Source organism: Lonchura striata, chromosome 4, assembly GCF_050655825.1.
Source record: "Lonchura striata isolate lonStrDom1 chromosome 4, ASM5065582v1, whole genome shotgun sequence".
Classification (NCBI taxonomy): domain Eukaryota; kingdom Metazoa; phylum Chordata; class Aves; order Passeriformes; family Estrildidae; genus Lonchura; species Lonchura striata.
This window is the reverse complement of record NC_140706.1, coordinates 51411879-51436706: the sequence shown is the minus strand read 5'-3', so window position 1 is coordinate 51436706 and position 24828 is coordinate 51411879. Positions and strand designations below refer to the sequence as shown.

Sequence of the window (24828 nt, the reverse complement as noted above, 5' to 3'; positions counted from 1 at the left end):
ACATCAACAGTTCATGTAGGAACCAAGCAGCAGCATGGCTCTGCTAGAAATCTATCTAAAAGACCTGAGCTTTTCCCAAGGCTGCTCAAGAGCTCCTTGGATGCTCTGAAATTAACTGCTGATATCAGGGTGGCCTGAAGGCACCTGGAAACCTGACTTGAGAAAGTCAGGTATGAGAAAGATTGAGCAGCATGTTGCGTTACATCAATAGGCCCTCAATGCTCAGTCCCTCTCTTTCATAATTGTAAATCAAGCCAACAATAAATACAGGTAAAAAATCTCCAAAAATGGTGTTCTGTTGTCCTACTTCAACTGCACATAGTCTGCAATGAATTGAAGTGGAGCAACCAAGTTGTTTTTAAATTAATTTGTTCTCTTTTAGTGTGATGACAAAACAGAGGCTTACTGTATTGAAATCCCTTTTCTAGAACTGCATGAAAGGAAAAGGTGATGCTGAATTTCACTTGACATAGGGGAGCTCTGACATCTCAAGCCTTGCATGTCTCAGAAAGTGGCTAAGAGCCCTGAAATCTTCTGTTTAGAGTCAGACAATCATTTAGGTTGGAAAAGACCTCTTCCTAAATGAGACCATCAAATCTAATCATTAACACATCGCAGTGTTCACCACTAGATCACATTCCTATGTATTACTTGAGAGAAGAGACCAAACACCTTGTTGAAATCTTCTTTCAGGCAGTTGTAGAAAGGGATAAGGTCACCTCAGTTTCCTTTTTTCCAGGCTACACAACCCCAGCTCCCTCAGCTACTACTCCTAAGACCCAAGTTCTTGTAGTGAGGGGCCCAAGCCTTCCTCAGCTGTGTTTAAAAGACAGAGCTTTGGGTAGAAAGTATTCAAAGTACTTTTGTAGATGCAAATGGTGGGGGAAAAAATCCCATCTATTTGTTTTGATCAAAGAAAAGGCAGAGTCCCAAATATAGACTTTCTTTCCCCATATAAAAACAAGCTAACACCACTTAAACCCACAAGACAATTGCACCTTTAGGCCAGCATGGCTAGCACTTACCTGAATTGGGAATTACTAGGTGGCCTCCTAAGGAGTTGAATGTCCCAAAGGCGGTGCATGATGGGTCAGTTTGCCGGGCAAGACTCTGGTTCTTCATGTTCAGGGTCTCATTTTCCAGCAGAGACTGTGTCATCTGTGGGGACAGCTTGGAGGAGAAGTCAGAGAGGTCATCCTGGGGAGTGACTGCACCGGGGGTGTTATAAACCTTGATCTTCAAGTTGGGGAGGGGGTCCAGAATTGGAGAGTTGGTCATTGGGATTTTATCAGAGACATCATGCAAGGCGTACACAGGACCCCTGTACATGGCTGCAGCAGAAGTGAGGTCTGGTGGCACTGCCAGGAGGTCTGCAGTGGAGATGAGAAGGAAGAAACATGTTATTTCTCTGTTCTGATGACTTTATTCCAAGCAACAATTTCAGTTTGCATTTGCATTTTGTCTTTCATTCCAAACGTTCAGATACACAAAGTCCCTGAACCTTCATCTCCATTTCCATGAATTCTCAACAAACTCCCAGCGCTCCTATTACCCCAGCTGCTTTGGAATCCGATTGCTGTACAAAATTACAGCATATTTGTGCTCTGAAGAGTTTTCACTGGGAGTATTTTTCCAAGCTGCACTCAGATTCTAAATATGGCATGCTTAGCTTCGGGGCAAGATGTTTTTATTGCTCAGTAGATCTAGTTTTAACTAAGCCCCCTTCCTAAATGCTATACAACAATCATTAGCCAATTTTTCTAACTGGGCTAATGACAGCATTCCTGAAATAAAAGGCAACAAGCCTATGAAGTCATCATGCCCATGACTTCCTGCAGTGGGGGATTAGTATCTGCATCACGCTTTTCTAAGATTTGCTTTTAAAAGTTTCTCCAGCAAAGAAAACAATTCTGCTAATCTAACATGTGACAACTCCCTTGTCATCCCAACTTTCATGCTCTAGATATTCTTCTGGTGTAGATATTGTGGAAAAAAAAAGGAATACTTCAGCCTAAATAAGTGTCTTGATAAAGGCAGCACTACCTTTAAAGGTTTTTTCCTGACCAATGAAGCAAGGAAAAAAAATCAGGCTGTTATACACCAGTGATAAAAATATTCATTATTAAATGATGTTCTACCACAACTTCTACATTTTCTATTAAATGCACAGTACCTCTCAAACTACTGTTTATACCAGTGGAGACGGGGCATAGGAAGAAAAGCTAATAGTGAAATAAAGGGGAGGGAGAATTACTGTAGTATCACTCCTCTGATGCATCCTTCCTCTACTGTTTCTGTCAGAGCTTTGCCTTTGATTTCAACTTGAGCTGGACCTGTATTTCCATAAAAGTGTCTGAGTTTCAATCTCACATTCATGATTTCTCTTCAGAAGTTAAATTCACCCACTTTAACTCTTGAGCACAGCTAACAAATGCCACCATAGGTTTTGAGCATTAGACAATCAGAAACAAATGAACATGATCTTTCTCCCCTTTACCAAGTGTCAACAGGCATCCAGCAATATCATTCATGCAGCCCAAGAGACCATAACCTGATAGCTTCTCGGTGAATTGGTCAAAATGGAGTGAAAGAGTGAAATGCCAACTAACCTTGCCTTGCAGCCTTGATGTTGACAGGCTGAAATCCCCCGTTCAGTGCTGAGGAGTCAATAATATCTGACTCAAAGTCCCGGTGGTTCTTGCGGTAGACAAACAGGGCCACGACCACAGAAATGGCCAGGCACACGATCACGGCGATGACGATCCCCACGTAGAGCGCAACATCATCTGAATCAGGAGCAGCTGCAGGGAGAGAGGCCAGGAACCTTCAAGAAATGTCCTCTTTACAGGGACTTTCAAGAAAACATGTTCTTATTATTCTCATTTCCTGCAGACATTTACTGCCTTTTTTACAGGCTAATTTAAAATCCATTTCCAACACCATATAGCAGCTCTATGCCCTTTTGGTAGAAAACAATCCTTGATTTCTCTCTAACTTGTGTTCTAACTCTTTACCTATCAACTTGTTCATCTATCTAATACTCAGGCTGTGAACTACTAAGCAAAACATGCTATAGACTTACTTTTATTAACCAAATTCACCCTAGGAAATGAGATTATGTCTTAGTGACATAATGTCCTAATATTGATATTTAGAAGTTCATCTGATACCAAAGACATGTGGGTTTAAAAACTTCAGAAGCCTTATTTTTACTTAAAAAAATGTAAAAGAACCCAAAATTTCCATTTTCTATGGACTATTCAGGTACATATCTTTGGCTGGTTTGGTGTTTTGTTTGAAATGCAACCTGTCTTTACTCCCTTCCATCCATTTGCCTTCAAAAATATAAACTAGTAAATTAGTAAAGCAGAAAATCAAGCATTGAATTCTTATCAGTGGCATTAACACATACATATTAAGATAAAAGCTGAAGTAAGCACAAGAAATAATGGGGTGATTTACCAAAAGGAACAAAAATTTATTAGATCTGTCTTGTGAAGAAATGGCTATGATATTTCTACTAGCTGCTTCTACCATATCTTCAGCACCAATTCCAAGCTAATCTCTAGCATCATTATCCAGCAGACATTTTTTTCCCAAAAGGTCTGAATATGTGTTCAAAAATTGATGTACTTCTATACAGTGAAAAATCCCATTTTTATAAATAGCCTAATGAAAAAAGGGAGTGTAAAAACAAATCAGACTCTTTTAGTACCCTATTTTTGTTGGTTTGAAACATGTGAAATCACTTTTATTTTTATCTCTTTTAGCCATTTAAGCCAAGCTGCCCTCCAGCTGCAGAGGTGAGAGCTGGTAGATGCAGAAAGGAACTGATCAATCTCTGACAGCTCCAGGCTACCAGACATTCAATTTACCAAACTTGAAACATCCCATTTTTAACCCAGCAGTTCAGGGAGCAGAACTCTTGAGTTCCAGCTCAAAGACAAGTTACCCTTCCACCACACTCCATCCAGTTGCTAAGGGAATTTTAATGAGAAGATGGCTCATTCTCTCCAGTTTCTGTCTCTGAGGTAACATCATCTCCCATTTCGCTCGTGCACAAAGGCTGTATCTGCTGCAAAGCACTGTGCCTGCTGTCAAGCAAGCAGAATGTCACCCTGCTGAATAGGTCCATTTTTTGCCTAGTCATACTGAACTGGCCTAACAGTAAAGCCTGACCCAAGGAACAGCATCAAATTAGCATCCAGGAACATAAAATCAAACATTAAACTTACAAGAAAATCCATATTCATTCTGGGTTCTCTGTTCAGTTGAAATAGGATAAATGAAACCTTAAAAAGAAAGAAATTAAACAAAAATGGGAACAAAATCAAATGAGGAGAACAAAAAAAATGAAGCATGAAAAATAGTTTAATTAAAAAAAAGGAAAAGAAGAAAAAGAAACTGATGGCACTTTAAAATTCTGATACAGCACAGAATTATGATTTTGCATCCCCTGTCTCCTCCAGAGCCTTCCTAAGAATTAATAAGCAGGCAGATTGAATTTCTAAGCCAAAATCGGTCTCGAGTCACTAACTTTGGAGTGCTTAAAGTCTTTCTTTTATTGAGCATAAACTGTAATGGATCTAATTTATTTCAGACATCTAGGGTCATTAGCATATGGAAAGTCTTTTTATCCTATCCCTGCCATATGCTTTAATTCCCAGGACATGTTCGGTGAGGCTCTAAACAGTTTTTATATTTAATTATAATAGCTTGCTGTTGATCTAATAGAGCTAAAGGAGACCTGTTGTCACTGGTCAGAGGTTAAATACTGATTTGTGGAGCAGTCTATGCACAAAGCCCTCTCTCTGTATTTCCTTGGAATTATTTTATCCTGTCCTAAATACATGTTCAATAGGAATTCCTTAGGGAGTAAAGAATTTGTCAGCAAACAGTAAACTGAGTGGTTTCTCTTTGAAATCATTACAAAATCAATAAGGACCCTGGGGTCAAATCATTATTTATTTGAAATCTTTGCAAGCACCATATATTGACAAAATCATAACACAATTTACAGCTTTATTTCAGGATGGATAAAGAAGAGATATCATTTCCTTTGTCTTTTCCTTCTGCAGTCCCATCAGCACAGCACACTGGAGCTGCTTAGTTCAGACATGAATCCTGTGAACCCATTAAGCATCTCCCATGTGGCAAATGAGTGAAGTGTTCCAAGTCCCATCATGCTGGAAAGGTAAATGATAAATCCCAACTAAGCAGGGGAGTCACAGTCAGGAATGGGATTAGAATCAGTGTAAGAAAGAAGGTACCTCTCCTTCATCACCTTCCCTCAAGTTCTCCTGAAGGGAATTTCACCCTCTCCCCTTTGATCACACTGCAAGGAGATCACACAGCTGAGGACTCCCTGCAGGTGAGACAAAACTGGAAAATGCACTCCTGGTGTGGGTCTAATGCACAGGACCACGTTACAGGCAGACCAGAGTAATTATCTCCAGCTCCCAGATCTGCTGAGCTTGGGTGCTCTGTTGTGAGCATCTGTTGTGTTCTACAATATCTTCCTGTTTGGCTGTATTTTTTGTTAATGAAGACACAGTTTATCCCAATCACAGGCATAGATATGCCTCCTTCCAAAATTTCCAGGCATTAACTACTGCATAAATTCTACCTTACTTGAAATACCAGAGCAAACCCTGATAATTTTTTATGATGATGTTTTCTTCTGGGATATCATTACTGCCTGTAATCTCTGTTTAAAGCTTTACTTCACAGCAAGGATTCCAGCCATAGTTTTTAGAAATGTTCTTACATTCATTTTGAGGCAAATTCACCTATGTGCACTCTCAACATGCATATTCAATCTTTTGTTAATAACTGCCATCTCTTTCTACTGGCATACTTGAGGTATTGGCCATGAAAAGTCTGGTGAGTAACTTCTGAGGGCTTGACTGAGTGCTCAGCAAGTCTGGGCATGAATTTACAGTACCCTTGTTACTCCCAAATATTCCCCAGACAAGTGCTGAGGCTCATAATTTGGTAAAGGTAAATTTTAGCTATAGGCTTATTCCCAGTATTTCCTTTTCCAAGACATCTCTGGAGAGACCAAGAGACAGGCAGAATGAACTTAAAGGCCCAGGGACAAATGGGATTTTAGGCTGGATGCATTTCTGAATGATTTTTTGCCTGGTACTCAAATCCACTGGGAAAAATGAGGATGTCCCCTTGCATTTCATGTGCCCCAGGAGGTTCCCAGGGGAGATGGAATGGAGCAGCCCACATGCCCTGGCTCTGCATCACCCATGGAGCTTGAGCTCACCTGTGCAGAACGGAAGAGGCTATTCCTCTCTCCTCACATGGCATCTGAGGTGGTCAGTTTTGTGTTCAAGGCTGTGCATCACTCCTGCTACATCTGAAGGGATCTAGCAAGTGCCACTCAACAGGCACAAAAGATGGCACCAGCTGGATTAGCTGTGATGTTACTGAAAAGATTCTTTCCTCACAGGAAAATGGAAATCCAGGTTCAAGTTTTACAGCAAAGTAAACAAACACAATCCTCAAATATTCTAAAAGAAATTTGCCTCATTGCAACCTCTCCGCAGACCCTGCTAGTCATCAATACATATTTGTGGCTCACATCTTTCCACAGACTCTCTTACTGCTAACTACAGACAGCAACCCTGCAGCTACATATGAGTAATGGCAATTTCCTCCACAGAAATGTTTTGTGCATGCATTCAAAGATTGAAATCTATTGAACAGAAGGAAGAGGCAATGATACTATAGGATACTTCTGCTATTTGGGCAGGATGTTTTACAACAAAATTAGTTTTAAGCACGCCTCCAAAATGCACTCCAAAAGGGACTAAACATTGCAGGGGCAAGGAGAAGGCCTGCAGTCATGCACTGGTGATGGGCAGGAGGCAGGTTTACTGCCACAGTCCCAGCAAAAGAGAATGGGATTTTCTGTAGAAAATTGTCTGTCACACTGGTCCCTCTGACTATGCCTTCAAACAATTAAAAAGGGACATTTTCATCAGATAATGACACAAACCTGTGGGGACTAGTAACTGAAATAATGAAGAATGTCTTCTCTCTTCAAAGTAATTGCAATGAAGCACACATGGGTTTTTTTTCTTTATCCTTGTATTAACAGCACTGCTTGGCAAATACCTAAGGGACTTCTATACCAGGGTGATGAACATTTTTAATGAGTGTGAATTTAGAAGGGTGCTGGAGGGTTTGACTCCAGGAAGGCTGCTGACTCATATTTAGAACAGCTGGTTTCACAGTGAGCTACTTTGAGAAAAATAATTTAAGCTTCTTCCTACAGCTTGTTGGGAAATTCATATTTTCAAGAGTGCTTCTGCTATTTTGTTGTGTAACTTACTGTTGAATGAGTAAAATAGCAATAATCATACTTTATGCTTGCATAGTGCCTGCTGTTTGAATTTCTCAAAGGCTTACCAAAATGGGTATTTGTTTCCCTCATTCTACACGTACCTCACCCCACGTCAAACCTGAAAAATCAGTGGGAGGCCCAGGTTAACACATAGAAATTGAACCTCTGTAATTGCATGGTAAAGGCATTCAATAAAAAGCTTTTACATAAGTTAATGTTTCTCCTTTTAGTCTACTTCATAGTCAAATTTATGTTTGTAAATATATTTTTGTGCCTATGAAAGTGTTTCTATCAAGTGTCAAAGCTGGGTTTTTTAAAAAATTAAATTAATTACCCTGGCACAAATCCTTTGTGCAAATAAAGATGTACCATTAAAAAGGTGTTTTAAGTAGATGTTGCCAATTTTGTTTCTAGAACGCGTGAGAAGAGCAGTTTAATCAACTTTATAATGATGCAACACACCAGGAAAAGCAAAGAAGGGTGCATATGTCAGATTGTACTTGAAAAATTAACTAATCCAATGTTGACATATAGAAAAGACTACAGCAGGCTTTTTATCAATTTACTTTAACTCAATTTAAGCATCAGTCACACTTGGCACTAATTCGGGAAATTGTGACCATTTAACTGAATAGATTGTGAATCTCATTTAATTAGTTTGGTGCAGTTTGTGAAGGCAGATGATCCCCACCCCAAACACTGGAAGTCTAGCCTGAGCATTTTGGTCCCACATGCCTTGTTCTGACCTTCTGGGAACACGTTTGTGCCAGAGGACCCTGGAGACAGAGCTGTGTCAATGAACAGCCCTCAGCATATCTGCGTGTGACTGTCACCAAAGAGTCACCAAAATGACTGTTCTAAGTTCTTCTTCTTCCACTGAGAAAGAATCAACTTCTCAGCATATTCATGGGCATTTATACACTCATGGTGCTCAGCCTGGGAGCTCATGATCATTCTGAAATCCTGTGTTTGATTTTACCTAGAAAGACATGGGAATATATTGCCTTGGCCTGTGAAATGGAATATTTTAAAGAGAATTTTTATCCCTGTGTTATAAAACTCTAGGTCATGGCTTCATGCAGAGAGAACTTTGTAACTGGCTCCCCTTTTTGCTCCATAATTAGCTTTGCTAGCTTTCTATTCATGCTGAATTTGTATTAATGAATATCAATTTTTGACTGAACTGATCAGATTATGAAAATACTTTACTGCTTGCAAAAATTAAAATATTTAAGTAAGAGAGAAAGAAAAATACACAGTTTTCAATTTGTGTTTTTCTTGACTATTTTCCCTCTTTCTGGCAACTATATAGGTAAGACAGGTGAAGTAGCTGAAGATGATATTTCTGGCCACTTATTTACTAGGGCTTATACAGTTTGGGTCACATATATGAAAATATTTATAATTACCCTGCAAATGAACAGTTTTATAGCATTAGCTGCTGAGGTCACGGTTAATGATACATAGTATGAGACTTTATTGAGATCAGTGAGAACTGGAGACCTGCACTTTCTTTTAATAAGGTGAAGAGTGCATAAAGCACACCATAACTTCTGATTTCTTCAATGCATCATGCTTTAATCTGGCACCACTTGCTTCTCATCTATAAACTCTCTTTACTCTCTTTGTAGCAGTTTCAAAAACAGCTGAGCTCAAGTAATTCCATGGTCCTTCTGAAAGCCCGGCCACATGACGAGCCTCAAGAACATCCTTGCAAAGAACTCAACAGGTGGAGCATAACATATTGTAACAGCACTTTTCCCCCTTTTGGCTCCAAAATCAATGCCCTCAAATCACCTCTGAGAAAACAAAGAAAATAAAGCATTTGACTGCTGCCTTCCTTTCTCGGGAAACAGATAGACAGAGACTGATTCTTACCTGCAGATGCTTAATATTTGAAGGAGGAAGTTGGAAGTTCTTGTGACATGAGTTTACTGAAACATCTCAGTAGAGTTTTTTTTTTGTGGGTTTTTTTTTTTTTTTTTTTTTTTTTGCTGTGATACATACATATCAGATGAATTCCAATGTCTAATATCTGATAACTCAAAGCCAGCAAGCTGGTAATTATTTTTCATACCAGACCAAAAAAAAAATGTGCCCAATTGCTTCTGTTCTTAATTCCTAGGATGAGGTCTTCTTTCAGCATTAACTCCTATTACCCTCCTTATTGGGCCAGCTCCAGTAGCTCAGAATTTAATTTAAAATCTTTGGATTTTGCTGGAATTTTCTATAATAAGTCTCAGTCTCAGAAATTATCCTGGAAAGTTTGAATAAAATTGGTTTAAGAAACTCAGTAACTTTTTTCTTGTTGTTAATTTCTCATTCAATGGATCTCAATGAGTAAAAAAGTACTCAACTCCCCCCAAGTATATATAGCTGTTTCCAAATTCCAAGTTCTAGAAATTCAGCCTGTCTCCCTTTCCCTGTAAAATGCCATTTTCAATTCTATGTCAGCCCAATTTCAGGTGTTTTTTGCACTCATGGGAAGAGACACTCATCAATTCTGTATTCTGAATCCATTATACAGAGAGGGTTTTGAGACAAAGAAGAAAAAAAAGTGATATGTCCCTGCAGTGTTTGCAGTGCTGTGCCTGTGACCTTGCATTAGCAGACCTGTTTCCTTCTGCCTTACCTCACTCACCATCATTCCTACAGCAATCACCAGCTTGCTTGAGTTTCTTCAGTACTTTTAAAGGGAATTCTAGATGATCAGTACAGGGCACAAAGGCTTAAAGCTTTCAGAAAAGACTTTCAAGGGTTTTCAAAATATTAATTCCAATACATTGCAATGCTTTTGGCTTCCATCTAAGTCCATCTAGGTTTCCATCTGTGATGGCCAAAGTCACATATTCCCAGCTTACAAGAAAGAATTTTGGAGATTTAATTTGACATTCAGGACTTTTAAATTGCTTTGTGCAAGTTCCACTGTCCAGAGGCCACACGTTTCCAGTATTTTCTTTTCAACAAGGGGCAGAGTTAATGGTACAAGAGTAATCTTAAAGTTAACCCCATATTCTGACTGCTTAGTGTCAAGGCTTCATGTTCACTTAACATGTTGCTAATGAGATTAGAAAAGTATTAACAATAAAATTTGAACTTCTTGTTAATTATTTCTCTCCCTTGCTATTTCCCAGGAAATGTATCACAAAACCAAGATGTGATATGTTATACCTTACTTGTGGTGGTTAAAAATTAGAAAAAAATAGAAAAAAACTAGAATTTTTTTTTTCCAATTGATTTGAAAGCAGACATTAAGGGAAGAATTACAGGGCAGAGCAGCTTGATGAGGAAAATTAGAAGAAAACCAAAAAAACAAACCAACAACAGAGTCCCTGGAACACCAAAAATCATTTAGGCAGAAAGATTTCCCTCAGACAGAAAGATTTTCCCTGCCTACATTTTCTATTCTAAGGAAAGACCTTCATGTCTGTAGTAATGATGCTGAAGGTCAGATATGGTATCAGGCATCCCAGAGATAATATACACCAATTTATTTTCCTTCTGAAGGACTAATTATTGGCATATTCAGGGTGGGCTAGTAAACAGGGAGCTTGAGGTTTTGTGACTGATTATTTACTTGGGTATTATCTCAGATCTTTTCTGAGTGGGTGAGTTAAATGGGATCACTCTCTTGTTTTCTCCTTGAACAGGAGTTCATTATATTCTATAAATAAGTCTGCAATTATGTTTTCATTTTAAATTAGATCTTGACATTTTTTTAACATTGATAGAGAGGTCTTGACTGAATTTAAACATGCATGACATCTACATGTGAATAAGGGAAGATGGAAGAGAAGGACAACTTGTTCCTAAAATTTGATGCGGATTAGAATATCCAAGTTTGACATTATGCAGTTTTCTGTAGTTAAGGACTCTGACCTTTTAGTTAAATCTTATGTCAGTCTTTAGTAGGACTAAAGCATTGTATTTGTTATGCATGCTAGACAGCAAAAGTAAACACATGCCTAGCACTGCAATTCACTTGATGTGCATTTTTAAATTCCATTCTTGCAATGACTGAATGCTAGACAGACTTGCCAGGGTTCACTCTGCTGTAGTGGGACAATGAGGACAAGGGACACCACTAGAGAGAGGATACATGGCACACAGCTAGATGAAGGAAGGGAAAATTGGAAGAGGATCTAGGAGAGGGGACCAAAACTGTTAAGAATGTTGGACAAAAAGGGTCATAGACAGCATATATTTTCCCCATGGAACAGTTATAAAAATTTTTGGCAGGTTTGTATGCTCACACATAAGGTAACTTTTACTGCTCATTTTATAATCTCAAAAAGTCCAGAAACTCCAGAATCAGCTGATCGGCTCAATGTTTGCTTACAAATTCTAGAAAATTCCCTCCCCTACATGAGTTTTCATCTAAGCATGCTGCCAATACTTTCATTAGTCCAGATTTAGAAATAGAGAGCACTGAGTTTTACTTTTGATTGTTTCACTTACTCCTTGATGAGTTCCTTGAGGTGCTTATGTAACTTTACCCTGCCTAACACTCTGACGTGAAAGCAAAAATCATGAAATATTTGCACCTTTGTATATGACAAGGATAATATAAATGTACATTATTGTCTCTGTATGGGGTGGTTTTCTACTGCAATTAAATTGATATATCAGTTAGACATCATAAGAGTTGAATTCTTCTTTCATCTATCTGAGTAACTTTTTGAGCTTTTAATGTGTAGAGGAATAGGGAAGAATAAAAGAAAACCTACAAGGATAAGGAAGAATGAAAAGTATAGATGAATAAGGTTGTCTTTTTTCTCCTCTCTGCATAGCTATAATATTTTTTTAATTAGTGCAGATTTTTGAAAACAGCCTAGAGATTTTACAGCACTTGCTTTCTTTAAAAATAATGTGGAGGTGGATCTTTCTGAACTGACTGGGGTAAAGACACAGGGATTTCAGTGCCCTGGGTTCTGCCAAAGGCTCTGCACTTCTACTTTCTCCCAACACTTTTATCTGCTTCAAGCAGTTGGTTTTCTGGGCAAGAGCTCTCAGTTGCACAGGGCCCATCAGAGTACGGATGCTTCTCAGCTGGGGATTTTTCATGTCACTACAATAAACTAGAGATAAGTCATAACTCTGAGATGTGTGCATAAACTCCCTTGGCTGCCATACCATTACATAGTAGCTGGGTAGAAAACGGAATAACACATCTCTTTACTCTTATCAAAAAACAATATTATGGAAAACTTCCTCTAGGACCAGATGAAATGCCTGCTTCAAATGAATGAACTCCCCCTGCTAAGCCAGAACAGGCCAGGTGGCTGTATCATTATGCTGACAGACTGAGTGTATTAGATGTTCTCTCTTGACCCACATGCTCTTAATAAAAGGTTTTATTCCATTCCTCTGCACACACAGGCTTCTGTTGCAGTCTCCCTTGAGAGATGTCTGCTTACCTCCTGGAGCTTGGAAAACATTCCCCTGCTCTTTGCACACTGGTCTGCTCTGGTGGACCTGTGGCCCTCATTAAGATGCTCTGTCCTGTAATTCTTCCCTGAATGCCTGCTTTCAAATCAAGCCAAAAAGGGAAACTAATTCTGATTCCATCAGAGTTTCTGACATGTTACATTAACCAAGCAGGACACGTGCAGAATACGTATGTTTTGGAAAGAAAGTATCAGGGCAACCTTGCTTTCTGCTCAGGACCTGTATAAACAGAGACAAGACTGAAAAGGGAAGCATTTTGCCGTTTAATGCCCAAGCAGGATAAACTGCACTTTTTCACTTGCTTAGGCACTATCATTGCAAGAGGGAACTTTCATACTGCTTTTCAGAAAAGGACTTCAGAGCACTCAGCAAATACAGATTTGCTGTCACCACGTCACATAAATTCACTCTGAACTGGAAGGCAGCCTTTTCTAAGAAGGAATGGCATTACTAGTCTGCTAATAACATCTTCACCATGGTATGGTGTCTTTTCCTCCAGTGGTGCATCTGCTATTTGCATTTCCAAGTAGTTATGCTGCATGCAGGGAGAAGACCAGAGTGACCTGAGAGTCAGTCCAGAGTATTGTAGCAACAGGTGAATATATTTTGAATCTTTTTTCCAGAAAATATTTTTTTTTGCTACAGTAATTAAAAAAAAAAAAAATAATCTCAGTCTTTTCATGCTCAAGAAACAGAGGGAAAGTCCATACTGGATTTGATGATCCTTGGCAATGATTCACAGGTGGAAATTTCCCTTTGTTCCTATTCAATTATAGATTTTTTTTCATATTGTGAGACTGTATAAAGTAGGCAATTTTACTTCACAGAACAACAGTACTATTTGTGTAACTATATAACCCATAGTCCTCAAGTAGCAACATGTGCTTCTGTATTACCTTGCTTGTTGCTGTAAGAGAGTTAGCTTTGTGTTTTGAAAAAAAAGAAATTAAAGCACAACTTAGCCAGCCTTTTATGAAAAGCCACAGTGGTGAACTAAAGCCAAAAGTGAGCAGAAAAAGAGGAACTGGTTGTCTCCCTCTGACTGAGCTAGTGCCAACCCTGCACATCCCTGGCATGATTTCAGAAAAGTCTAAAAGACCAACAGGCACCAACCTCATGCCTATGGACCTGCTGTATTTATTCATTCAGGACAGGGACAATACAGATCTGAATACTGTCACTTCAAATCCTGAACAGAAAAGATATATGTGACATGCTGTGAGCATGACACCTGCATGTCACAACTCAGGTAATAAGTCTTCAACATAACCATGAAGCACAGCTAACTCTCCTCATAGTTTGTGCCCCTCTTCTTGACTATCAGCAGAATTTTACACATAATGCAAAGCAAAAGCAGCAGTTTTGTACCACACAAGTGATCTTGCACTTGTTCCAGACTGAGTCCAGCAAAACACTTCCCTGGTATATTGCTTTAAAAATGTCTGTGTCCTAGTGAAGGGAACTACTTGTACTGAAGTTTGAGGCAGCAGGAGAGTGCTTTGCTTTCTCATTCCTCACACAGAACACCCACCAAAGTCATTAGGTGATTCAAGTGAAGGGCTAATTGCAGTGCTTCAGTTTACAGCAATCCCCTGTGAGATGCTGTGTGTGCCTTTAAAAGTGTTGTTCCTTGCACTGAAGTATTTACCACAGCACTCATACATCAAGTGGGAAATAATGCAACTATGGAGGCAATAATGCAACTAGCGTGGGTGGTAACCAGCCAATTTTACTTACACCTACAGCATATTTTGTTCCAGAAGATCTTATTGATGCTATTATGGGAATTATGAAATTGTTATAATGGGAACTGCTAGACAATATTGTGTACTTGAACACTTAAAATAGCAATGACTGCCCTAAATTTTCACTACATCTGCTCTTCCTCTTCAATTCAGCCTGCTGGCTCTCTGTGGACTCTCTAGTTTAATGACTGTTCATCCCTTCGTGTTAACAGAAAAACACAAAATACTGGATATGGGAGAGTATGTGTGTACCAGCAAGATCATTAGTCTGAATAAATGCAACAGCAGAGTTGCATGAGAAATGCCACAGCTAGTGGTAAGCACAAACTACAGCTTTGGGTGTAAAATACTGTAATTACAAGGGATGGAGAAAGCTCCACTGTTTTTATCCCCACAGAAATCGATAGTGGTGCAGACTTGTGCTCTTTGCTGGAGCAGGGGCAGTCTGATGAAAGAGCTTATTGATTTATCCAGCTGATGCTACTGAAGTGAATAATAGACTGGAAGAGAAAGGGCTTGTAAATGAGACTCATTCAATCCAGCATTTTCGAGGATATCTCTTATACACAGCTATATAGAGATATATATTTACAAGTGAGTTTTTGTCAGAGCAACAGGCTAGTGACTCCTGGCAGAGTGTCTGCCTACTAATTCTTTGACCTGAACCACACCCATGGTGTCAAGCTTCAAGCTCTCACTAAAAACTGGCAGTAAGGAGGCAGCACCAGGGCACCTAGGAACAGGATTTGACTATGGTGCAGGTAAGCAGCTGGCCATCAGACCTCCCAGCTGGCTGTGGCCACAGAGAAAAGGTGAAGCTTCCTCCATGCCACATGTGCCACTGGAAAAGACTGTTGTGAATCTACAGGTGCCCAGGCTAAGAGAATTGTGAGTTCCAGGCCAGACCCCCAAAGCCTGAAATAATGTGGAAAGAGGCATGTTGTTTTAGGAATGAAAGAAATGCTGTGTGTCTTCCTGGCTCAGCAGGCAGATTTTCTAAGAATCTAAATCCACACAGGCAAAAATGTAAGTGTTCAGATTGATTTTGCATAAACTGAGAAAGATAAATAAATAAAGAGAGGGAAGGAGAGAGAGAGAGAGAGAGAGCAGCAGGCACACTGCCACAAAGTACAGCAAATCAATCTTCTCAGCAGTGATGGATCAGGGAGCAGGACTGGAAGTTTTACAGGTATATGAAACCCTGTGAGTATAAAGACACCATTAAAACACTGCCATTAAATTCCAGCACTGAAGTATTATCACGGCCCCTGGAGCTAAGCAGGTCATTATGTGACTGCGTATTTTTCATTACCATTTTTTATATACATATATATGAAGCAGAATAGGATTCACAACAGTTTCACCCTCTCTCTTACTGAAGACCTCTGCTTTATACTCAGCATCCACTTTCACAAATAAAATGCAATATACCATCAACAGATAAATGAGATCCCTACAGGGCTTTTATTCTGCTGTACTATTATATCTACTTTTCCACAAGATTTCTGCTTAAATGTCTCTCTTTATGTGCACACACAAAGATGACATACACCTGCTAAATATAATCTGATAGTGAAGAGCTCTTCTGTGTGGGGAAATGCATCTTTTCCTCCTAATTTGCCATAATGACTTATTAACTCTACTGGAACTAGGGGTGCATTAGCTTCCCTACAATAAAAGACACCAAAGTGTTGTATAGTAAGGCATAGCTGGATTTTTCCCCCTATACTTAGAAACAAAAAGGAGTTCTGAATGTTATCTTTCCAATTTAACCATAAAAACAAGTGTTTTGAGGGATTGTAGCTTTATAGACCACTGACATTGACTAATAGCTTTTAACATGATGGAAATGCTTGTGTGAGCCACATCGAGGGAGATGTTTGTAAATCTGTGAAACTGCAAAGTAAATGGTCATGCTGTGCCATAGGGTAGCTCAGAGACCACTATCAACATAGTAGCTATCCTATATAGCACTTACTCAAGGAGCAGACCAATTTATTAGCTGGTAGTGTCATTTTCTGTCATCATGAGTATTTCAGTCAAAAGTAACCAGCCTCAGAGAATAAGAATTCTTTACCCGTTTTTTTCCTATCTTTTTTTTTATGATAGAACTCAAAGCATTTTATGATCTGGACACAGACGTATTGGATGGGTACAGCCTCAACTCTTTGGACAACAGAGAGCTGAAGTTTGACAGAGAAGTACTGCAGAGAGATGGGATGAAGGAATAGGAAAGAGCTGTATGTGAGGATTCTGGCTCAGATTATTGTACTAATGAAACATGAAAGGGAGTTTTGATGCACCAGCAGAGCAGAGAAGACCTAATTTTTGAGAAGGGATGAAATGTAGAGCTGAATAATTGTTCATCAGTGTATATCAGAATTACACTTAAAACCTGCTTTTCTTTGCTTCTCTATTAGTCAGAAAGGCAGGACCACTGTGTGAATAGGCACAGGTGGAATAGACTTCAATGCTAAAGCTGATCTTCCTGAGGCTGCAGCATGCTGGCAATCAGATGTGAAGTTTGCATCAGCACTGCATTGATGTAGTGTACCTCTTTCTACCACTGGTCACCCAAAATTGAAAAAGGAGCATAACTATTATAAATAGAAATGTATGCACTCATCATTCCTGACAATAAGAAGCCAGAAACCAATCTGCTTGGCCAAATTTATTCTTTTGGAAATGCTGGCTTTGCTCTAAATGCTCTATTTTTCCATTTGCCATGTTGTAAGAGCCACTGCCAAGCTTCTCTAGACAGATGCTGAGGCAATATAGAGAGGAGGGCTGTTTGTGGGGAGGGCAGGCAGTAGAAGACTCTGTTATGACTCTTTCTAATTCTTCACTGTTTCATAGTCCAGGCAAGAGGAGTGGGGTGTCCAGGCCAGTTGAAAACTGGTCCCTAACTCATTTCTACTACAAATGGTTCTGTGAGTTTAGGTCATTGATGCTGATCTGCAGTTATTTCGGGGCTTGCCACATACATCCCAGATCCGGGAGAGAGCACTCACCCTGCATGCAGAGCCCATCCGTGCAGTTCTTGGACTGCAGCACCAACCCCTCGCAGTCCTTCCCCCCGTTCTTGGGAGCTGGGGCCGTGCACTCTCTGCGGCGCCAGTGGGTGCACTCCGTGCCACAGGTGGACCACTTGCTCCAGGGTGTCCACTTGCCATCCACTGAGACAAGGAGAGGACATAACTTGTTAGGGATAAACAAAAGTGAGATCAAGACAGAGCAATGCACGTGTCAGCACAAGCCAGTCTGCAGTTCCCAACCCCTCCTGGCAAGGCAGAAGGATCATCAACCTGCTCTTCCACTTCTGGCCTGTAAATGCACATTCACCCCCACATCTCCTTTCTCCCTGCCCTGGCTGCATTTCTGATCTTTTCTCCCCTTTATATAAACTTCTAACCAATTTATCTGTGCTCAAAATGTACAAGCAACAAGCCAGGAATCGTGATTAATTTTGTGGTGGGGGGTATGTCATTTTTAACACAGAGGCTAGATTTTTCCAGAAATTCTTCTTCATTAGGAAGATATTTAATGTTAAGTAGTCTCTATTAAAAGAAATCTCTAGAGACACCAATTTATTCCACATGAGCAGAATCAGGAATGTGTTTAGCACCTTTCAAAATCCTGCAAATTATTTTCAAAAGCACTAAAATTAACAGCTGGAGAATAATATATAAAATTGTTCCAGTGAGAAAGCTGGATTATCAAACTTCACAGGTTGAAGATGGCCTTATTGCCATCAGTTTGAGCAGGTCAGTAGTAGGAGAGCACTGGACAATAGGACAGATGTCAGAATTTTATCAAGTCACCAACTACATGTCCTCAAACAATCTTGTATTTTTCAGAAGTTTATATTTAAATAACTTCCAAAAGTATGGATACACATCTCTTTCCAATAAAAATGCCTTTGTATTTGACGATTGTGTATGTCAGGTAAACATCTGCCTCAAACTTAATATCCACATCCCAGATGCTTTACTTGCTGAGACAGCTGGACTGAACAGACATTGCAAATATATTTACATCACAGTTGCTTTCTATATTCAAGCCCTAATTCTTTTCCAGAGCTTTCAACCTTTATCTCCTACTTTTTGAAGCTCTGAACGCTCCCCAAATCTCCTGAATTATAAGAGCTGAGACCACAGTGCAAGCAGTTTACAAAAGAAGGGCTTGGGACCAATGCTGCTTGATATGATGTGCTCACTATTTTATCTACTTATGCACCAGAACTGAATATGAATTCCCTGAGATGCTGAATTTATTAATAATGAAAAAGAAGCTTTTGCAACTAATAGTGTTCTCCCGAAATGACTGATGACAGACAAAGTATTTCTGCGTGCTGTTCATACTGAACCTGGACACAGAGTGGTGCAAGCTATTTTCTGGACGCTCTGGCCCTCGCAGAAGGCGCCGCCGTTGAGTGGGGCAGGGTTGGTGCAGGTCCTGGTGCGCTTCTGGAAGCCTCTCCCACAGCGGCTGTTACACACGGACCACTCTGTCCAGGTGGACCAGCCTCCGTTCACTGCAAAGCAGGAGAAAAAAGCATGGTCACACACACAGCCCAGCCTGGGCAGCCCCAGGGTGCTTCTGGCTCTGTGTCGTGCAGCTTCACAGGACATGGCACAAGAAACAACACTGACCAGGCACAAACCCGCGTCTCCAACACACCAAGTGTACAGCAGAAGTCATTGTACAAGCTAAAGAAATGCCGATGCTGAATGAAAAACATCACTTGATGACTATTAGGGTTGGCAGGTGACCTGCCTTATCCTGAAAACCAACCTGACCCAGCCTTAAGTGCCTGGTGGAGTGTGTATGACCAAAATCCCTGCAGGTTCAGAGACCTCTGGCAGCCAGAAGCTCATGCTCTGAAAAGGGCACTGTTTTCCAGAGGGAGATAACCTGCGCTACCACTCATGCTCAGATGCACCCATCACCTATGCATGCTCAGAGACCCCCATGCTTTGATTAGATATCGAGAATTTTCTTTTCTTTCTTTCAAGAAGGTGACTTCAGATGTCAGGACAACTTCACTCACCCCTCTGTGGACATAGCTGGTGAATATATGAATGTCCTAGCACTTCCCTAAGGTGTTCATAATGAGCTAACACTAAATGCATTTCTTTCGGTTGGACTTTGGGAAGATATTTATCTCTGGGAAGATATTTATGCTTACTCTCCTTTTCATCCATCACAGTTTCTGGGATAGATGTAGGAATGAAGAAGGAGTTGTGCTGCTCTAGATAATAATGTCATTGTAAGATATGGGTAATAACATATTAACTGCTTGGATTCCCTAAACCCAAATGTTTGTGGTATGACACAACCCTGAAGCAGCTCTAGCAACAAAACCCATAAAATCGCCTGCCCCCGACACATGTCTCTTCAATACACTTTTGAAAACAAATTCTTTATATGTATGAGGAAGGGTTGTAGTACGCCTACATCTTTATGTTTCTGCATTCATCTCAGTTACAAAACATGGTGCTCTTGCATGGTCCATCCCTCAATACCAAAAGCATGCTAATCAACTCAATTCAGTCAGTTTTCTATAAAAACTGAAGTAAAAAGCCCTCATTGTAACTTCGCAGAAGCAACTGCTTACAATTAAATCTAACTGCTACCCTGAATATGAGCTGAATATTAGGGATAATCATAGGGATTTTTTCCTACTTGTCTATCCTATAATTAAGCTGATTGTAAGAAACACCAGTTCAGTCAGCTGGCACATAATCAGAGCAGGTTTTGTTCTGGTGGATACCCCCACCTGGAATGCATTCGGGGAAGTAATTCTGCAGAGGCAAAGGCTTGGACTGGTGAGGCAGAGCTGCAGTGCAACACAGGCTGAAGAGACCCTAGGAGGGAGTCCCATCCTTTCCCAGCCAAACACAGCCAGTCTCAGTCATATCAGAACTGTGGATGCTGACACAGAATAATGCTATCCAATGCTTTATATTCCCCTGATGTTTAGTGTTAAGCTAAGCTGTGTGCCTACAAACTGCAGCTCCAGAATGCCTTGCTTCTTTGCTCTTGGTGTCCAGGTATACTTTGGAAGTAGGCACCAAAAATAAGCATATTTAAAGAGCTATAAAAAGATGGTGGATTCTGATGAGCTCTGACACTCTTACCAGTCACTGGAAGCACAAACTCTATCAGTTTCACTCTTATTTCAGAAAAGGGTCACTAAGAACATGAACTATATTGGTAATAAGCCATGCCTTGGACACTCCTGCTGGAGGATGTGCCCTGGTGTCTCCTTGCTGTTTGCAGCCAGTGTGTGTTACAGTTTCCTTCTCTCCAATGAGGCTGTTTGTGCAGGGGGCTCTTCCTCCTTTAACACCATTGCCTGTCACCAGTAAGACAAGTCATCACACTCCTGAGGGATTTCAGCAGTGCCCCTGACTGCAGCCCCCGTGTGTGGCTGCAAGTCACCAGGCAGCACAGGCAGCCCAGCCTGGGTACTGACTGCAGCCAGAGCTGCACAAGGGCATTGTGCATCCCCCTCCTGCCCCACCTCCTGCTCCGAGTGTGTGTCCATCCTCCTGCAGCAGTACAAGGCATCACCTACCATAGACTATGACAGTCGCTGTGGTGCTTTTCCTTTTGGCCACAATGTTTTTTGCAACACAGGTGTAATTGGCGGTGTCAGAAAGCCGGGCTTGCTTGATGATCAGGTTGTGATCAATGGTGATGTAAAAGTTTCGGTCTTCCACGGGGTCAATCACCTCTTCATTCTTCAGCCACTCCACCTTGGGGTTTCAAAGGGCCAGAGGGGAGGCAGTGAGTCAGCAACAAGTCACACCAATATGGACAGACACAGTTCTGTGATTGCGTTGCTCATCCCAGAAAACACTACAAGCCAAGGCACATGACAAAGGACTCATCTGATGAATGTCAAGAACTGAAACAAAACACCAGAGCAGAAAAACAGGAGAACACTCTTCATGCCTACCCTTTCCTTCAAGCCCCCTTTCATTCTACCCACCCACACAACAGCTGTCTTGCCTTGCCTTGAAAACATCAATGCATTTTCAAAGGCTGCCAGGTACAGTACAGGGAAAAGCTAATCTGTGCTTTCAGAGTTGGAAGTAAGACAAAAAGAAAGGGTGATATCTTAGGAGCATATCTGCAAATAGAAAATTCTCCTACAACATCAGAAACCCTAAATCAGCACAGATCTCACCAATTGTTTTCCATATCTTGCCCAATCAGGCAGATAGTAATGCAGTAACCTTATAGGTATCTGACCTGAGTCTAAAACCGTGAGACTCTATACCAGAGTGGGTAGCACTAACAAATCACAAACCCCAATATTTTTAAGTACACTTGCACTCACATATACACTGTCTGGATTCAATGGGAATGAAATAAAATAGAGTCAGTTACCAAGGAAATAGGAAATCACGAGGACATCAGTGCTTATTTTTCCTCTTTATTCGTGTAAGCTATATTTTACTTTAATAAAGCATGATTTCCTTGGTTGCACAGAAAAATATTTTTTAATATGGTGTTTTTAATCTAGACAATATTCTCTTTATTGCCTTCCTTAGCAAACACCCTGTTATATCCCAGCTGACTGCTGTGAGCCACTCTAATATAATTTGGCTGCAAATTTAGTAGCTTGTTTTCATTTGAACTGAGTGCTCTGAAGGACAGGACTGGGGCCCTGGATGGATCAAAGCTGGGCTTTCACATCACTGGATCACTTCAGTCTGTGCCCAGGATTTAATTAAAGGAAGAAAAAACATAACCACAATCAACCCACTGCACTTGTGAGGTGCTAGCTGCCAAGTCCTTCTCTCACAAACTCCACTTTTCTAAAGACATTTGAGGAACTACCCAAGCATTGACATACCCCAAAGTCACCTGAGACAGCTGTACAGACTGCTCCAAACCATGGTGAGAAAAAACCAATAATTTCTCCTGGTGTTCAACACAGAGGGCTCAATTCACCCCTAGACAAAACCACCTTTAGCCCTGCCTTAAGCAGCTCCAGCTCCCCTACTCCAGTTTGGGTGGATGCACTTCAGGTATAAGCTGCTTCCAAAGATTTACACCTTTAGTGAATGTGGAGCCACTGCTCCAAGGAAGGCTTGATTTAAACCTCTCTCTTTCACAGCACATCACCGTGGGATGTGGCAGCCTCACAGCTGTCGATACTGCGGAGCTTAAAGACAGTGGTGCAACAAGGGCTCTGGGAATGGATGCATGTGTCTGCAAGGAACAGGGGAGGAAGAAAAAGACATAAAACTTTGGAGGTTGTATTTCTGTCACCACGGAAGATACAAGCTCTTAGTCAATAATCTGTTTCTCCTTGACAGAATGACTAAACTTGTTTTTTCCGCCTTTCTTGAATCCTAATAGGTTTCAGGTGTAATCAAGACAGACACATTCCTTTTCAGTCAATGGCAATATTTGACTCCTTCCTCACCTGCAGGCTGAGTCTGCATGAATTCTAGGCTGAAAAACAATCCAGGAGCTTATCTCCATCAGTAGGATGCTGCCATTTAACTCCTGTCTCTCACACAAAACCCATGTATTTTCTTTGGTTTTAATGTCACTATTTATTTCTGGGATGGTTATGCCAGGGCTGTAAAAGATGCTACAGACACTGACCTAGCTGTGTACATCCCACTCTCAAATCTGCTCTTCCTCTGCTTTGCACACTGAGGACACCAGGACACCAGTAAGAACAAGACTACAGTCTACATGGTCTAGGGCTCAGTTTAAAATATTTCTGGTATGCCCATCCAAGAATATACTCTAGCAGCCTTTGGCACCCTCAAGGCTCCATGCCCAACCACATGGTTCTTTTTTACACTATTCTGCAACATTTTCTCTCTCTACAAAAACACACATACATATTCAATCTGGGTCTCAAATGAGTAGACAAAATTAAAGCTGTAAGCATTGAATTCCCTATCATCCCTGCAAAACCACCAAAGATAATATGAAAAGAGGAGTTGCCAATAAAAAAAAAAAAAAATCCCAAAACAAAGCAGCTCTGTATAATTCAGTATATTGCCTCTGGCTCTACACCAAACCTCTTAGGAAAAAGATCCTTTTCTACCTAATGTCACAGAATTTGCTAACACTAAAAGTTTGAAGAACAACAGGATATCTTTTTTTTTTCCTGCTAGTACATCAATACGGTGTGTGCATGTCTAAATGCCATCTCTTTTACAAAGTATCTCTTAAATATATCTAATTCAGTCTTCTGACATCCCGGGTTGTATGGTGTCTGTTAATGTTGCAAACTCTGTGTCAAATCTGAAGGAAAGAACTGATGGATGATTTGACAAGCAGTAGGAGTCTCCTTTCTCACATATTTTAGCCATCAGTAGAGCAACACAAAAAAGAGAACACCCCTCTAGTGGTTGTATTTTCTCCCTCAGTCCTTGTAGAAATGTGGACTAAGACTGTTCTTGGTACTTATTTTCAATTACTGTTGGACCCATTTTTTATGGTGCAGGTGACTGCAGTGCTCAGCACCTCCAAACCTCAGATTTCTTTTTTTTTTTTTTTGATGTAACCAAAGTAGGGAGTAGGGTTGTTCTGTCATATAAGTAGGAAGAGATCAGGTGTCAAATACAGAAGAGAAGCAAGCAGAATGAGACAGTTTGATTTATGAGTGACAAGTATGCAAACTGTTATCACAGAAGTTAAAAGCAATGATCTCTTTTGATGCTGTGTCATTCCCCAAGGTGCAGCACCCTTACTGAAATAGGCTGTTAATCCAGTCAGTGCAGAAACTTATTCTGAATTTAATTCTGCAGCCTGAATAATAGCTACTGGAAGCTAAGGCACTGGACACTTGTGTGCCAGAGACCTGTACACCTGCAGGCAAGTGGACAGAGGAGTAGTAGGATATAAATGACACTTCAAAGTACACAAAAGCCTGACTTCAAGGTTATACCAAATCACACCCTCATGCCTCCATTTTTCATCTCTCTTGAGATGTTCTAAAGTAGATGTTTGCTTTTGCCTAAATATTAAGGAGGTTTACTGCCTAAAATCAGAACAATTCTTGAACATGCACCTAGCTCTATGTATTCAGTTAAATCAGGCACATCCTTCCGGCTGTTATTGATAAATGTACCGATGGTCATGCATATATGTAGAAAAAGCATGGACTCAGTTTTTTCCTTATCATAACAGCAATCATTTAATTGGCAGAAATTATGCCATAAAGGATGGGATAAGTGTACCCTCTGGGGGATGACAGCTATGGAAAATTCCAATTACAACAACATACATGTGGTTTTT

At 40.4% G+C, this 24828-nt stretch overlaps 1 protein-coding gene across 2 annotated transcripts in view; it reads right to left on the bottom strand.

Moving 5' to 3' along the window:
* UNC5C (unc-5 netrin receptor C) overlaps nt 1-24828 on the bottom strand; it is a 249630-nt gene that overhangs the window by 29647 nt on the left and 195155 nt on the right. Inside the window, exons 5-10 of one of the 2 annotated variants that reach the window (XM_021550331.3) lie at nt 21131-21311; nt 18917-19084; nt 17562-17726; nt 4236-4292; nt 2610-2801; nt 1026-1370 (exon numbers count right to left, since the gene is read on the bottom strand). In XM_021550331.3, coding sequence (XP_021406006.1) covers nt 1026-1370; nt 2610-2801; nt 4236-4292; nt 17562-17726; nt 18917-19084; nt 21131-21311 — 1108 coding nt within the window. The remainder of the gene's footprint in view (nt 1-1025; nt 1371-2609; nt 2802-4235; nt 4293-17561; nt 17727-18916; nt 19085-21130; nt 21312-24828) is intronic. The other variant, XM_021550332.3, reaches the window with a different exon arrangement.